Source organism: Chrysemys picta, chromosome 9, assembly GCF_011386835.1.
Source record: "Chrysemys picta bellii isolate R12L10 chromosome 9, ASM1138683v2, whole genome shotgun sequence".
Classification (NCBI taxonomy): domain Eukaryota; kingdom Metazoa; phylum Chordata; order Testudines; family Emydidae; genus Chrysemys; species Chrysemys picta.
Window position 1 is genome coordinate 37,833,211 of NC_088799.1, and position 17,378 is coordinate 37,850,588.

The 17,378-nt window shown below is 39.4% G+C and overlaps 1 protein-coding gene across 4 annotated transcripts in view; it reads left to right on the forward strand.

The window, feature by feature from the left end:
* FARSB (phenylalanyl-tRNA synthetase subunit beta) overlaps positions 1-12,026 on the forward strand; it is a 52,050-nt gene extending 40,024 nt beyond the window's left edge. For all 4 annotated transcript variants that reach the window (XM_065558035.1, XM_005282535.3, XM_042853581.2 and 1 more), the window contains one exon: positions 11,355-12,026. In XM_065558035.1, the coding sequence (XP_065414107.1) occupies positions 11,355-11,506 (152 nt within the window). In that variant the 3' untranslated portion in view covers positions 11,507-12,026. The remainder of the gene's footprint in view (positions 1-11,354) is intronic.
* The last annotated feature ends 5,352 nt before the right edge of the window (positions 12,027-17,378 follow it).

The window sequence follows — 17,378 nt, forward strand, 5'->3', positions numbered from 1 at the left end:
TAGTGAGACTGTTTTTATCTTGTTTCTAGTCTGCCTCTGAAAGTTTTTGATTGGAGTATTCTTGTCCTATACTTTCCAAGTAGTCTGGCTGTAGAGGTCTCATCTCAGAAAGGAAAGCTTTGTCAGGTAGGGGAGAGAGGAAGAAAGGTTTTTATCTCAGCAAAACGCAGAACAATAAAGTGCTCTATGGAAATTTAAAAAGATAACGCTATCAGCAACTTCTTACAGTGATATACGTGAGCATGATACCATTGGTGGGGTGGGTGGGTGTTGTGGGGTTTGGGGGTGTGTGTTGTGGGGTTTTGTTTGTTTGTTTTTAAGACTGGGGGACAAAAGTGCAAAGGGAGAAGAAGAAACTGTGCCAAGATAGTTTCTCTCTTAAGCTAAATTGCTGTCAGTTGAATTGGCCTGTTTAGTAATAACTTTCTATGGTCCGGCAAGGGAGTGGCAGTGGGAAGCATCTGAGCAAGGACTTCTGGTGAAAATCAGTGAAAAAGGTGTTTGTTTTTTGCTTCATTGTCAAATCACTTTTTGAGCTGAAAAATATTTTTCTATCCCCTTCCTTCTGTCATAAGTGTGGTGATAACCAGATGGGAGCAGGAACAAGGTATTCTGCATGACTTGGTGGAAACATTCAAAAACATAAAATTCTCCTTTACATCTAAATACATTGAAGCAGTGATTTCACTGTCTACCAGTTCCATGTGAGAGGTCTTTCTTAAGAACATCTGTGACCCTGGTATTCCTAGCTCTGACCTGGTTCTCAAGATGTTTTTCTTCTCTCTGCCCTTTATTCCTTGCTTCATTGCTGTTTTTTCATTGTGGAGACTTCTGGGTTTAATCCCTTGCTTTCCTAGTGTGACTATCTTTTTCTAATCGTACATCATAAGTAGTGTCTATTCCTTAGTCTCAGAAGTCTAGAACCTCCAGCCTGACTCACACATTAAAATATTAGTTTGTCACTATCTTCCTCCTTTAAATGGCAAGCTATTTCATAGCTAGACCAGATACTGTATTTTCAACTGTTTTGTGTCCCCACCCCCAAAAAAAGATGATTTCTATGGGTAGTTAAACATCAACGATAGCATCCCGATACAAACCTCCCTTCTTTGGGGAGGCAGCATGGTCCAGTGGCTAGGACAATGGACTGGGATTCCAAACACTTGGGGTGCGGTTCCCCATTTAAGTCAATTATGAAACTCCCGTTGACTTCAACAGAGCTGCATTTCATCCTTCAGTTCTATCCCAGCTCTTGCACTAATTTGCTGTGATCTTATGCAAGACGCTTCCCCCTCTGCTTTGTGCCCCTCCCCCCCATCCAGTCTGTCTTGCCAATTGACATTTTAAGCTCTTTAGGACAGGGACTGCATTTATGTATTTTGTGCATCATCTAATACAATGAGGCCCTCCACTGATCTCAGCTGAGACCTCAGTGTTCTACTGCAAAACACATGTAAATAATGGTCATTTTTATGTATCCAAATGAAAAGTCCATAAAATGGGTGGATGTAAAAAGCAGTTGTGTAAGTACTGTTTGTTAAAATAGTTCTAATTTTACTTAGCCCTGATTATTCTGTTTTTTTGTTTTTGGGTTTTTTCGGTGTAACTTTTTAAGAACTGGTGTAGACCTTTTCCCACGTATGCATCTGTTGTGACAGAAATGTAGAGACACATTGGTTGCCATCTGTCTTGTGAGATTCTGATTTTAAACAAGATTTTTTTTTTTAAATAAATGTCTGAGGAAAATCATTCATCTTGAAATTGCTGTAGAATTCCAGACCTAAGTAGAGCCTTCCAAATCTTTCTCTTTAGAACACACACATGTTTCTCCTGCACTTAACTGGCAAGTGTTGAGTTCAGGATTCTGTTCTCCAAAACAGAATCATTTTCAGGAAAATCTTCCCTTCAAGCTTGTTTTGTAAAGAGTAGGAAATGTGGACTCCTGTGACTGAGGAATTGACTTTACGTTCACTTAGAATCACTGAATTTTCAAGTTGAAAGTGGTTTATTTCATCCTTAACATAGCTAAAAATCTTGGTCCTAATAATCTTAATTACCCTTAAAGATGAGTGATGGCTGAGGTCTTCAGTGTAATGGTATAGCTGGTCAAGTGTAGGTAGTCTCTTGGTCTATCCAAGGCCGTGATCAAGTGTCTTGATGTTTTTGGTCTTTTGGCCTCGAGATGAAAACCTTGCCTTTGTTTCTGGGATCTTGAAGTGAAAAGATTCTCTAAGTTATTTCTGCAGGCTAATTGGCTAAGCTGTTTTCTAAATAGCAGGAAAAGTGACAGTCATGAAAGTCCAATCACAAGTGGTTCTATGAATTTCAAACCAGGTAATGTCAGCAGATCACAAAAGAAGATGACTTACTCTGGGGCTTGAAATAAAATAAGCCAAATAAAATAGCATTTATTTAAGATGGACAGAAAAATTGTCTTTCTGATGCACATGGAGACTGTGACTTGACTCTAGCCTTATTATTATTTAATATTTATATTTTGGGTTGTTCCTAATGGCCACAAATCGGCTGGAGCCCCGTTGTGCTAGGTGCTGTACAAGCATATAATAAATTAGTCCCTGCTCCAAAGAGCTTTAGAAAATTAGACTTAATAATACTCTTTGTTCCCCAGTCTGTCTGACAGATTCTAAGGACTGTAATGTTTTGGGAAGGTTTCCTTCCTTTTGATGTTCAAAAGGGGATGAAAGGTAGCCATTGAATTGGGGGATTAGGCTTTCCAATGTTAAAGACTTTAGGTTCTCGAAATATTTCATTTCAAGTGTAAGTTAAATGGTTATACAACTGAAAAAAGTCCGGTCTTTATGATTGTTTGCAGTTAGGAATTCTCCTGTCTTATAAATGAGCAATGACATAAATAATACCAGCTTAATGTTTGGATTAGACAGGATGTAAGATTTCAATGTACTTCTGTGCTAAACCACTACTTAATCATATACGGTATTACTGAGATATGGATTTCAGAATGGTCCTTAAAAATAGACAAAGGTGTAGCTGCTTCATAAAGCTAGCTTATAACACAGCTAAATTCTGACCCAGGCATGCCATTTTTCCTAATTGCTGCACCAAAACAAATGCTGTGAGCTTAGTGCATTTACTATGCACATGTGAATTCCTAAAGAAACATACAGAAGTGGTGGGAGAATTCTCGCAAGGATTTGTATTCAATATATACTATACTCAGTATAAATTTTTCCATGGGCATATAATTTTAACACTCATTCTGTTCCGCCTTCAAAGAATAAATTAAATCCTGTCATTGAAATCAGTGATCTGAATCACTCATTTCCCTTAGTCATCCTCAACATTCACACAGATAATCAGGCTCTTGTGGGAGTGGTAGGAGTACATTATTTTTACAGATAATTTTAAATTACATTGGAAGTACTGTATCTATATGTACAACAGTGTTTTACTGCTCCTATTTTGTCTCCTGTCTGTTATATTTCTAAGCTACCAAATGACAAAGTTAAAATACCAGCAGCCAGTTTATTCTAGCACTCCAACTACTACTGCCATAGGGGGAGCAAGAATGAGCAAGAATTCTAGACTAGAGTTTGGAATAGATGGGATGGAAGTTGCTTGTGTGCTTCAGTACAACTGGAAGAGAAATACTGGTATACAGACGGCTTTGAAGCCTATATAAATAACATGGTTCCTTGGCATGGTTGTAACCATTAACGGTGGGCCCAAACAGTGTTATGACTATGGACTGCAACTGTGTTTGAAAACTATTTCAAGCATTGTTAAAAGCCAGAATATGGACAGGAACTAATAAACAGAATTTCAGCCAATGTATTACAATAAAATGTACCCAGATCTGCTGGGAGGGTTTTAGAGCAGACACATCCATAGAAATAAAATTATTACAAGTAAGAGATATACTGTTATATAAAAGTGTAAGCTTCTATTTTATCAAAAGATGACTTACAAATATATTATAGAGTTGTATTTGTATGTTGGGGGTCTGGTGACATACAAATGATTTAGCTTTTGTCTGAGTGCTTCTATTTTCACACAAAAATAGTTTGATAGAAATGTAGTCTCTTATTTAAAATTTGCATTTTGAACAGAATATTTTTGTTTGCTGATAATTGCAAGTATGTCCAGGATTCTACAGTCCCTGGGCTTATTGTCCTCTCTCAAGGGTTTCCAAGCTGAGCCCTATTTGGGGGTATCCAGTATATCACACAGGTAGATAACTGACTGTGCCATTGACCTTCCCTCCAAAACCTTTTGTATTAATACCTGTGAAAATGAAAGAGAAAACCAGTTTGGTAAATATACATTTAACTTAACACACCAGGCTGTGAACCTTTTAGATCAGCGTGTAGTTGCAGGTGGCTGTGTTGATATTTAAGTAATTGTAACTTAGTAATTTTTGTGGCTTTGCCTTTTTCTCCCCTAAAATTTTTACATTTAATTTTACCTCTTAAAAAAAAGTGGGGAGGGAAGGTGGCATGTAAAGGAACACACTTAATGTGATCATATTGATTTGTTTGTCCTGTTAGCCAGGTTTGACAGTTGTCTCATTTGGGGTATCCTGTGTAATGAGACATGTTGTTGAGAAAGGTCAAGTTTTTTAAACCAGGAGCTTAAAGTTGATGGACCCCCCCAGCAGCTGCCATTGGCCTCAATAACTAACTGTATTCACTAGCTGTGACAGAGGGGTTGGTGACAATGGGTTGACTTTAATGGGAGCTCTTGGAGTCTCAATACTTCTGAAAAATCAGGTGGAATTTGGGAGCTTCATTTTAGGCTCCTATTTTTGGACACCTGGAATTGTATCATGACAAGATGTAACCATGCAGGATAGTGTATTTTGAAGTTTAATTCATATTTATGCCATTTATACTGCATACAGCTATACTAATTTGTGCCGATAGATTGTGTATTGTTATATAGATCATGTATTGTCTTAATCCGATGATCAGAAATACAGTATTAGTAAATCTACCATTTTTAGAATAAACCAAAATAGAGATGAATATAGAAACTTATTTTCTCCCTGAAGTAGGGAAGATTATTTCCACTGACTCTTTGTTATAGATAGGTCTAAGTTTATGGGGCCTGAAGCTGCACAGAATGCGCAAGGAATGTCACTGTGTCTTTTCAGATGTTGACTTGTCAGGTACTGGATCATGACTTTTTTGTATATGTGCTAGAAAAAAAGCAAATCTGTTAAGTAAAGAACATGATTTAAAGAAAATCTGCAAATATAGAGAGCAGATGAGACACTTAAAAAGAGGAATCAAGGATGAGCAAGTAAATGGGCAAATAAAGTAACCAATGGGAATGGGAATTAAGATGAAAGACTTTAGAAGCCACATGCTCAATAATACAGCTCTGCTGCTTTTAGAATTCAAGGTCCACTCAGTTACCCTCTTAAGCTTCGACTTCCGAAGTTCCCTCAAATTATAGGAATGAATTGGTATGTTCTAAAGCTTATCCTAACTCTAGGCCTATAATATTACCTTAATCTTTTTTAAAGGAGGGAGGGGCCAAGAATGGGCAGAGAAAAGAAACTGTGCAAGGTGTTTGACAACGAAGAGCATAGAGAGCTCACCAAGCCTTTTGAAGGTCAATTAGCCAGAAAATGTGCTAAAGACAAGGTTCTTCATTGGATTACTGGCCAAAGAATTACCCCCAAAGCAATCAAAGTGGCCCTACTGTCTGAACACAGAAAGACAATTATAGATTTTGAGGAGAAGCTACAAAAGCTTTAATTAAAGGAATTATTTCCACCTCACTGAGTGCTGGAAATTAAATTCTTGTTTGCACCTATAAGATATGGCTTTTGTCTGTTGCTTGCATGTAGTACGCCTAAGACATTACTGGCTTTAGAGTCTCTTTTTGTCAGAAGGCATTGTATTGCATTTCATCCCACCCCCTGTCATAGCTGCTGGTTATAATGTTGACATATTAAAAGATGATTTTCCCCCACTACCACCTTTATTTGGCTTCTTCTGACATGTTAGGAGTCTCTATCAGCAATGACAATTAGATCTCTAACTGGATTTCAAGGTGAATTTTAGACACTTGAACTGGTATTTGCAAGTGAAGCTTTTTTAATTTCTCCTAGTTAGACATTTTTGTTTATAGAGCATGAGGGGATTAGTTAAATCAGGAGACACTGTTTTTTATCTAATGTTAATCATGAAAGTGAATGGAGTAGTAAATTACAATCTTTAACTAAATGTGGGCTCTTAATAAGCTTATGGCACAAGCAGCCAGGATCTCCTTTAGGAGACTTACAACATAATTGCTTCAGTAATTATTGATGTGAAATCTCACCTAGCAGCAAAGGGTTAAGGCATGGTCCGTATGCTAGCTGATCATTACGGGTAATTTAGAGGTGAAGTTTAGTGACTGCTTAACTAGTAAAACCTCTCCTCTAAAGAAACTTGGACTTGACTTAACTTTTCACAACCATAAAACTCTTGAGGTGACTGTGTAGATAACCTTGCCACAGATATTACCGTTGATTCTATATGTCCACACAAAGACCACAAATCGCCTGCTGCTAGCTTTGCTGGGAGAATGCCATTTGGACCCTTTTTCTGCTTTGAGGCTGTGTTAAAATTCAATTGAAGTCAATTTTCAACTTCATATGTGAACAGTCCAGTTTAATTCAAACAAGACAGGAAACAGTGCCTCCTCACTGCAGAGTTCAACAGTTGACTGGTCCAGGAAAGATCCTGAAGCTTATAGCTCCAACCCCTTTGTTCTCATTGCTTATTACTATAGAATCTCATCTCTGTTATGTGCTTTTTCTTGTTTGTAAAGTAGCCTGCACACCTACTGCATTTGACAAATAGACATCCCAGACTGAGTATGAACAGAAGTAAAGAGCTGCTATGGAGGGTTGAATTCTCAGCACCATGTGCTGGGAGTCCATGGCATGACCCCTGTTAATGAGTTTTATGTCTAATTCCTCACACTGTTGGCTACATGGAACCTCAAAGTAAGAAATAAAATCTGAGTACATTCTCCAAACTTAGCTGATGGGAACGAGAGCAAGACACTGACAAACAGCCTGAAAGAGAACCCCCAGAACCACAGTGAGTTCTGTTCTATTCTCAGCCAGTGATGGCTAGTGGGACCACACCACTACCAGTGTTCAGGTTCTAGCTGACCTTTTTTCTTCCTGCTGGTGCATTCCTTTACTCAGTTATTGCTCATTTCAATGTAGTGCTAAAGAAATGCCTTTACAAAACAAGGATAAACTCCCTGCCCTAAGGAGTTTACAAACTAATACTTGAACATTACTGAATTTTAGTTATTGCTTTTATAAGAGGTTGATTATGGTAAAATTACACATTATTGCTTGTTAGAAAAAAGTAGCCTGAGTTTTTTAGAGTTTCAAGTTTAGGTTGTTAGATATTCCCCAAAACACTTTCTCAAAAACACGTATAATTTCATTAATAATGCCGCTTTTGGGTAGGGCAAAGCTGGGCGTAACAAACTTTTTTTCCCCACCTAACTGTTGACTAGGTTGTGTGCATATTAGAAATGCCTGGCTAGTAGAGCATTCCTATGTAAACCAGTTTCACACAATGGGAAGCAGCATAAAGCCTGAGAAACCACTCTTCATTAAGTGCCCCTAAGCTCCCCGCAGACTTATAACAACAAACACTGTAGCAGTCTCAAGGAAGTCCAAATAAAATATTCTACATGTAGCATGGCTTACTGCTTTATATTCTGGAGAAAGTGTGCCATCTTCTAGAATGTGTATTGGTCATATGAGTCTAACTCTTCTGAGGCAACAGTTTTAGAACCAAAACAAAATACTGGCGTGGCAGTGGATTACTTTATGGAAGCTTTTGCTAAAAACTTTGATACCAATAACAGCTCTCTTCCAGTAATGCAGCTATTCTGAAACCAATTACTTCAGCAGCCCCGCTCATTATGACCTCTAGCAAAGGAGTGTCCAATATACATATGCCTTTTTATAGTTGGGACTCTATGCAACTATTCTTTGCTATGCAAATGAATACGTCAGAATTCCCAGAGAGAGATGTGGTATAATATGATCCTTATTAAGCCCAGTGATGATCAGGTCCCTGCAAAAATATATGGCTTAATATTAACTCATTGAATACCATATATTATATATCCCTCTTCTAATGAAGGGGCAGTTTGAATAGCCATGTTAATGATGCAGTGCCAAAAACTGATTTTATTTTAGGGTGACCTCAGTACAATATTGTTATAGCATGATCCAAAGATCTCAAAGCATGTTAAAAACAATTAAACCTAAGGTTGGAGGGTGGTGTACCCAGAAAACGGAGGCACCAGAGGGTTAAGTTACACACTGAGTAGCACAGACAGAAATTGGCGGAATAGATATTGGGAGTTCTGACTCTGTCTCCTGACTATCCACTAGGCATATTGTTAAACAGCATTTTTTGGCTACAGTTTAATGACCTTGACACAGTCTCTTGCTATAAGACCATATTGACACATTGTTCTTGTTTAAGTTTAAAAAGAACTTGTTTAAATTTAAAATTAAAGTCTTGAAGAGAACATCACTGTATCCTATTCAAAAAAGTTAGTACAATACCAGCTTTATACACCAAATGGTCAACTCTGTCATCACTGACAGCAAGCATACTTTATTTCTTGATTAGGTTTTCAGTGAAAGTGGAAGAGAGATTAGTATACACTACACTTGTTTTGTTTTTCTAAATTTATTTTGTCAAGTTTTACTTTAAGGGACCATTTTGGATACAACAGTTAGGCGGTAGAAAGAGACTGTTTAGCTAGATCAACATTTCAGTAGAATTTAGGGTGCACATAATTTCAGTTTTAAATGTCCAATATAAATACATATACCAAAGTTGGATTGTCCTTATAACTGAGACTGGAATAGTGTGATTAGATTTAAAGACACTCTCTCATTCAAAATATTTGTAAAAGCATTTCCTTATTTACATTAGTATGATTGTTTACTAACACTTTCAGTTTTAAGAAACAGTACAGAGTGAAATATACATTTACCTTCTGTTATTTCCCACAGGTTGGCTAATGAGAGCAGAATAATTGATTTTTACTTTCAGATTCTTGCACTTGTAAACGTTGTTTACAAACACTGCAGGGGGACTTTTCAAAATAAGCTCCTATTGATGTTTTAAAGAAGAAGAAAATTTGGGGCCCAGTGTCTGTTGGCCCTTTGAGTTTCATAAAAGATGAACCTGAGGTTCTGGGCTGAATTTGACCTGATGTTGCCATTTTAAATGGCTCTTCCTAAGCACATTATAATGACCTGAGCCTATTCCCACCAGAATTTTAATAGCACTTTAGAGCAACCAAAGAGAAAACCGCCATTAGGGTATCTGTCTCCGGCCTTATGCAGGGCCCAGAGCATGTTGGCCCAGGGCTCTGGTGGGAGCTGAGTCAGTGCAGTATCAATAAAACTGAGACCCCCCCCCCCCCCCCCCGCCACAAAGGATGTCTGCTGAATGACCCCTCAGCACAGCATCTGCAGAAGTGTGTGGGTGGGGGGTGAGCTTTCTCCCCTGCTGTGTCTTCCCCTGATTCTCACTGTATAAGGAATGCTCCATTGGATTTTCTTGTAGAAGGTGTTTTGTGGGATTTTTTTGTAACACAGTGAAGAGAAGTGTAGGGAGCAGTAGAGTTTGGGATTGACAACTCTCTGTGGTACTGTCCCCTGGTGACTCACCAGAGTTCTGAGTGGAAATCTATTCAAATATTAATATAGCTGAAAGCTGGACCTCCTTCTGGGTAGCAGCAGAACAATGTGTGCGATCAATGGAGTTGAGAGGCTTTGCCTACTCCTTATACTCTCCCCATTCTTGAGGGGACTGTACACAAGGAACTCTGCTAGAGCTACTAGCTACCATTCTTCTGGTCCCATTGGGTAAATCACTCTGGTCCAGAGTTATATGCTTTGATTCCAGGAGGTCCCAGTACACTAGGACATGAGTCACAGGTCTCATTTTTAGTAATTTAAGATGAGATCAAATAGACCATAGACCCTTGCAGGTTCCTTCTGGTGTAATAAAATAACTCCCATCTACTGGTGCAGTTTAATGCTTTGTTTGTGACTGACCTGACAGGAAAAGAGAGGGAAGAGTTGTTTCTCCCAGAATTTTCACTCCCTTCTCCACTTCTCCCTAGAACATGTTTTTCCTGAATCTAAAAAAAGCATTTTTGGAATCTTAAATCTTACTAACTTGGAAATACCATCCAGTAATGTTTGCCTACAGCAGTCACGGGGAAGAACTGTTGTTGTTTGAATCCTGCACGTCATTACTAGAGAAGATAGAAGGAAATATTTATCAACTGTTTCAGAAATTTGTTAGCAGAGTAGAACTTTCTGCATCTGTGGCATTTAAGGCTTGTGTACACAGGAAAGTTTACCACTTATATTGGTATAATTATATAGATATTGTAAACCATTGTAGTTATAGCTACACAACTCCCCATGTGTATACTATTTCCAAGTATAGAGTGACTCTTTTCAATGTAGCTTAAAACCCTTCCAAAGTGACATGAGCTAATCCAACACAAAAGCCACTTTTATAACGTGGGGGGATAGACCTGGGTAACTATATTGGTTTAAATTCACTATTTAGCTTATAGTGGTATAACTTTCCTATGTAGACAAGACCATAATATCGGTGTATAAGTTCCCAGACAGTAAGGGCTCCCAGTGAGAAATCCTCATGTTTCTTCCTTTGCTGACTTCCTCTATTACTGTTACAATTAATTTTTTTTTAAAACACTACCAAATAACATTTAAAAACTTGGTGCTTGATTTGAGATATATAGAGGAAGATCTCAGGCTTCCTTTGAGTCAGTCATTGCTGTGGTTTTACAGTATACATGAAACTGCTTAAAAGCTCTTCTCCAGATAAGGAATGTAGGTCATGTTACTAGTAATGTGGCATGTAATCCAGCGTGACATTCCTGCTCACCCCTTTAGATGACAGCAAGCTTTATTTTCCTAAACATAATAAGGTGGGAAACCTTTGGGTTTTGGATAATACTTGAAGAATGCTAAATTTCTTGTTAACTTCAGTGTGTGTCTGCTGACTTTACTCATCTGCGCTGATTTCTATTATAGGAAAAATGCTTGTCAAAACAACTTTAGAGTGGGGTAAAATGTCCACATGTTAGGGCTTCACGTTTTATTTTTAACTTGAAGTGTTTCCTTGTTTTGTCAATCATTGCACATCTATTAATGCTAGAAAGTGAGAGAGCCCATTCTTAGCAGAGAAAACGGTTGAATAATAAAAGCTTTGTTCTCACTGTTAAATGTCTATTAACTTTTTTAGCCTGAAGAAATATTGATTTTTCTCTTGCTTTCTTTTCAGACGCTGCTTTCTTCCCTGGCCGCTGTGCTGAGATCCTTGCCAAAGGTCAAAGTATTGGGAAGCTTGGAGTCCTTCACCCTGATGTTATCACCAAATTTGAGCTCACCATGCCCTGCTCTGCCCTAGAGATCAATATTGAGCCCTTCTTGTGAATACAAGACTGTTATATCACCTCCAAACATCCACTTCACATGCAACCATGCCCTTTAGTCTCTCTCTGCAGAGAACATCCACTTATACTTCAATGTTCTAATAAACTAGAAAAACACTGTCTGGCTCCATGCATAAATATGTTCCTTACATTACAATTAGGCTGGCATCTGCAGTGTAAGAATGTGGTAACTAAGGCTAGAATGTGCCATCAATGTGGCCCCCCCTCCCCCAAAAAAGTTGGGTAAAATCCCAATGTATTACAAGAGAAATGTAATGGCAAAGCACATGATTAATTTTCAAAATCAGAAATGTTCCACCGACAGAGCTTCATACTGTAACTGATTATGGCTGCATAACAGGAATCTCTTTCTTTTCTTATTGCATGAAATAAGATAATTGATTAGCACAAATGTTGAACGAATGTGAGCAGAACTAAGGAATTGAGCTTTTATTCTGTACGGTTGTCATTTGCTCATCAGTGGTTGGGGGAGGGAAATAAACTTTTTCATGAAAACCAGAGCTATTTTGTAAGCAAGACTTATACAATATCTCCTGCAATGCAGTAAGCAAAACCTTTGATCTCTTATCATTCTAAAGTCAAAGAAAAATCAAAGTTGGAATTATTTCGTGGTAGAAGTAAAGCCTTATCATTTTGAAGCTCCGCACTAACCAAATTGGAGAGAGAAACTTAAAAAAACAAAAAGCAGACTGACCTTTTTGCTTAAAGTCCAAAAATATTGATCAAAGGTTTTATGGGATGGAGGCTATGATGTATGCCTGCAGAACTTGATACATTTCATGCTGCACTTGCGTAGCCGTAGCAATGGATTTCACAACTCCTGCGCAGCATATGAGAGTGGGCATTGATACAGTTGTTTTGCACCTCCTTACCCAGCCTTGTGCGTATGCTGTAATGACTGACCATCTGTGTTACCTTCCTTGTCTTGCCAAACCCTTAAGGCCTCTCAGTGTGGTTGTCATTTGCTCTGATCGCCTGTTGGAACCTCTCAGTATGACACAAGTATTGCTGTTGATGTAGGTCAGTTTTTACAAGGGGGCACAACAGTTTTCTCCTTTATGGCCTCCACTAGCTTGGAAAATGAGCCTGCCCCAAGCTGCAGCATTTCTCCAGATATCCATTCCCACATAGAATATCTGAGTCCGTAGACTTCTTGTGTTGCTTTTAAGCAAGCTCTTTACTCATATTCTAATAAACTTGACAATTGTTCACACTGCATTATAGCCAGTTCTAAAGTTGCCTGTTATGACTGTTACATATCTTGCACCAATACAATATAGCCTGCCAGATCTAGTCCTGTAAGGGAAGGACAGTATAAATGTCAACAGCTGAGTGGTGGGGGACAAGAGTGTTACAAATGCCAACTAAATAATAACAAGGGAGATGTGTAGAAAATGGTGATGGTAAGGTCAACTGTCTTCCAAGATGTATTACTTCAAAGCACCCATGAATGGAACCATTAGATCTTTTTAATGGTAAATCTTTCATTATTCTTAACAGGTGGGAGACTGTATTAATATATTATGAAAAAATGCATTACAGTTACCCATCTGGAAATCCTATTGTCAGTGAGTTACAGTTCCCATCAGATGGAAGTTTAGATTTTACTTCTCTGCATGACAAACATGAAATGAGAAGATATTACATACGTAAGGCAACTGACTCTACCGCGCACAGAGAGAGAGAACTGCAGCTTGCAGTTTAAAGTCCCTCAGGGATTATCAAGCCTTTTCAGTTGAAAGGTATATTCTCTGTGATGCCTACACAACTATAACCAGGCAAGCTTTCAGTGTGGGAAACAAGCTTGAACACAGATGGTAAGTATTAAAAAACCCTTTTTATTAGTGGGTCATACGTGGGGATTAGAACCACAATAAGGCAGATTTGCATTTCAGCATAGCACAGGCATACTTCTGTATATTAAATATACTTCCATACACAAGATTTTTGGACACTGTGTCCCAATTCTCCTTTGAGCTTACCCTCTATTGAATAATGGCCTGGTTAGGTTGTTACTAATCGTTGTGCTGCAATGGTCTCTGTGGGAAGGGTTATGGGTCAAGTTTTTTCCCTCTGGCTTTATATCGCCTTGGCATCTGAGTGCCTCACAACCAGTGATGTTATCCAATAATTCCTTGTGACAGAGGAAATGATACTTAAGTTACAGGGAGGGAAACAGAGGCACTAAGGAGCTGCTTTTCAGTGTTTCTGGCTCCCCACAACTGTATCTAACGTCGGTGGGAACTGCAGGTGCTCAGTAACTGGAGGGTTCTAGTAAGTGATTTGCCCAAGGTCGTCTGAGAAGTCTGACATCTGGGAATTGAACCCAGATCTCTTGCAGTTCGTACTGTCCGAACTGCAAGAGTTTATACCTTTCTTGCATCAGCAGTAAGTCTCCAATCCACATACCCAGCTCCCTCTGCAAAAGATACTATATTTACTCTTAGCCACGGCATCCATTGCACTAACATAGCATTCATTGCCTAAGGAAACCACAGTGATGAGGCTTATTGCAGTAGATTATTTTTCTGCTGCCCTTTGCTTAAATACCTCTCTGACACCATTGGAACCCAATATACAAAGTGAAACTTTTGAACTGTTGACTTTTAGAGAGGCTCAAAATTAGTTCGTCTCACTACTGATCCCAAACAATTATTGCTAGCACAGTCCACTGGTTGTGGATAGAGCCTCCCTTCATTAGCTTTGAGCTCTGGCCATAAGTGGGGGCAAAACGGAGAAATGACTCGGGAGGGAAGGATCTTGAAGATTCTGTATTTTGTACAGGTGAGAGACGAAACGTGCTGAGGGCTGAAGGTACAGACTCGTCTATAGAGTAGAACTGGTCAAAACATGAGAAATGAAATAGAATTGTTGATTTTTTTGTTTCTTTTTCCAGATAACTGTTAGCAGGCTGACCCCTTTTATAACACATTTTAGAATTCAGTCAAGCAGCAGTAGTGCCTACGCAGCAAAATGATTAGAGAGCAAAGCTCATTTTTTTGAGAATGAGATTTTAGTTTTCAGGAGGCCCTTGTCAAGGTTAAGGGGCCAGTGATGGGAACAAAAGAGAAGAGATGATGGGCCTTCTTGCTTCTTAGACAATTCAACCTCCTTGTAACATGGGTTCTGGGAAGGAGTGTCTGAAGAGAAATTGTCAGCCAATATTAAAGCTGAGTTGTATTAGGAGATCACAGTCTGAGTAATGGAGGATTTACTATTGTCAACTGAGAGGCTTACCAATGGATCACAATATTTTACTCTTACCTTGGATTTCCAAGTATTTAGACCAGTCTACTGTCTCTGGTCTAAGTAAATATCCAAACTCTGGAGAGGAAGATGTTACATTTTATTCCTTCTCAATATATAATCCCCATACTGACCAGTACAGTGCATATTTATTTTTTCTTCTTTTTTTTATTAACTAGTAAAGAAACGGGCTCTAGCCTTAAGACACTGACAGGATTTGATACTAGTGCTGAGTATGAAAGAGCTAGAAAACTAAAGACAAACCTCTGCACGGAGAAAGGGATAGCAACACTCATCATGCATTCCCATTACTGCTAACATTACTGTAACTACCGTATTCATCAGAATACCTGCACTTAACATTTCATTTTCCTATCAGCTCTCATAATTCAGAGGCTCGGTGGCATTGTTTGCTAGGGTGGTGTCTGTATTTAATGTCTACTTGCAGTGTTTTCCCCTAATCTATTATGAGGTCTGACTGACGTGCATTTATTTGTTTTTACAGGTTGAAGTGGGGTTGATGAACTGAGGGGCAGAGCAGGAGGTTGGGATTCCTGGGTCTTATTCCCACTAACCTGCTGGATGACCTTTGGAAGATGGCTCAGTTCAACCATCTGTAAAACAAGTATACAACTTACTGCTCTGATGTCTTGTGAGGTTTAATAGTTGAGTTCCTCTGAAATTTGCTCTATACAGTAAGTGGGAGGAACTAGAAGTTATCTGATATATATCCCTCTACCCTAGTCTATGGTTACAATTACTATTTCTATTACAGATTGATGTCTAGATTAAGGCAACATCTCTCCTTGGGCAGTTTCTACTTTTGGACAGATTCCACTATTGTTTACAGTTTCAATGATTCTTAGCTTTGCCGAGGGGCGCTAAACAAGCACAGCAGGAAATCAGTGAGCCAGGCCCCAGGTTTCTACTTACCTAAGAGTCTGCTGTGCACATTACAGAGCTTCTTGTAAGCTGGCAACCTCCAACCTCCACGTGTCACCTGACAGGAATCACCTCAGACTAGTTGTCCTCTGGGAAGGAACACCAATAAGGATGGGTAGGGGAGGAATTGGGGACCATCACAGCCCTGTATGTGGAGTGACAGCCAGCATAGCTAAGGCTGTACGGTAGGGTGTGTGTGTGTGTGTGTGTGTGTACGTACCCACACACACAAAGTGTCATTTTATGTGGTTGTTTTCTTCTCACTGTCAAACACAGCATGTGCTAACCCTCTCCCCTCCCCCCACAGAAAATGTAGTTTGACAAAAGTAGAATTAATTGAATTTTTGTGCAAGCAAACTCTGTACATGCAAATCTCCACCGTCTTGTTATTCTCTCTTCCCCTTCTGGTTGTTTTGTGAAGCTCCCTCTAGTGTCTGTATATATTGCATGTCCTAGCTTCCTCCCTATTCAGAGAGCATAAGGCTTAGAACTAGAATGCAGAACAGAAATCTTGGTTCCCTTTCTTCCTTCCTCTTGCCCCCAAATCAGCAAGGGACTAGAATCGCCGTACCAAAAGAGGTGAGAAGGTTGCTAATTTTGCATATAGGTGGTAGAGAGAGTGGGAGGTTCGGGTCCATAAAGTGAGTTTACCCTAGGACAGGAGTTCTCAAACTGCAGGACGCAACCTCATTTTAATGGGGTTGCCGAGGCTGGCTTAGACTTGCTAGGGCCCAGGGCTGCAGCCTGAGCCCTACTGCCCAGGGCTGAAGCCAAAGCCTGAGGGCTTCAGCTCTGAGTGGCAGGGCTCAGGTTATCTGGGACTGAAGCCCTTGGGCTTCGGCTTTGCCCCTCCAACCCCACCCAGGGTGATGGGGCTCGGTGGGCTCAGGCTTCTGCCCCCCCTCCTGGGTCATGTAGCAATTTTTATTGTCAGAAGGGGGTCGCGATGCAATGAAGTTTGAGAACCCCTGCTCTAGGGAACTGACAACAGTAAAGTAAAAAGTGACAGCTAGTCAAACTCATGTAGTAGTTAGAACAGAGGGAACCATCATGCTGGACCAGACCAAAGTATATGGTGGGAGGAAACCTTTTCATAATGCAGCTAGTCACCTTATGCCAAGATCTATTGGGATTTCTAACCCATCTCCTAGCCTACCGTCCCCACAGAGGCCAGATTTTATTTAATTTGTATATAGGGACCCACCAATAGTCAACAGGAGTAGTTACAAATTTCTGAAACAGTTGACAAATATTTCCTTCTATCTTCTCTAGTAAGGACGTGCAGGATTCAAACAACAACAGTTCTTCCCCGTGACTGCTGTAGGCAAACATTACTGGATGGTATTTCCAAGTTAGTAAGATTTAAGATTCCAAAAATGCTTTTTTTTAGATTCAGGAAAAACACGTTCTAGGGAGAAGTGGAGAAGGGAGGGAAAATACTGGGAGAAACAACTCTTCCCTCTCTTTTCCTGTCTGGTGTAGTTACACTATTAAATGTATATCAGAGATGAAAAACTGACAAGTCAACTGAAAGCGAACTTCCTACTGTGTAAAATCCATTTACCATAATTGCTGAAATGGTGCACAGGGAGAGAGTGCTCTCTGGTAGCATGGATAGAACCTTTACACATCAACACCTTAAACTGAATCTGGAAAAAACAGAC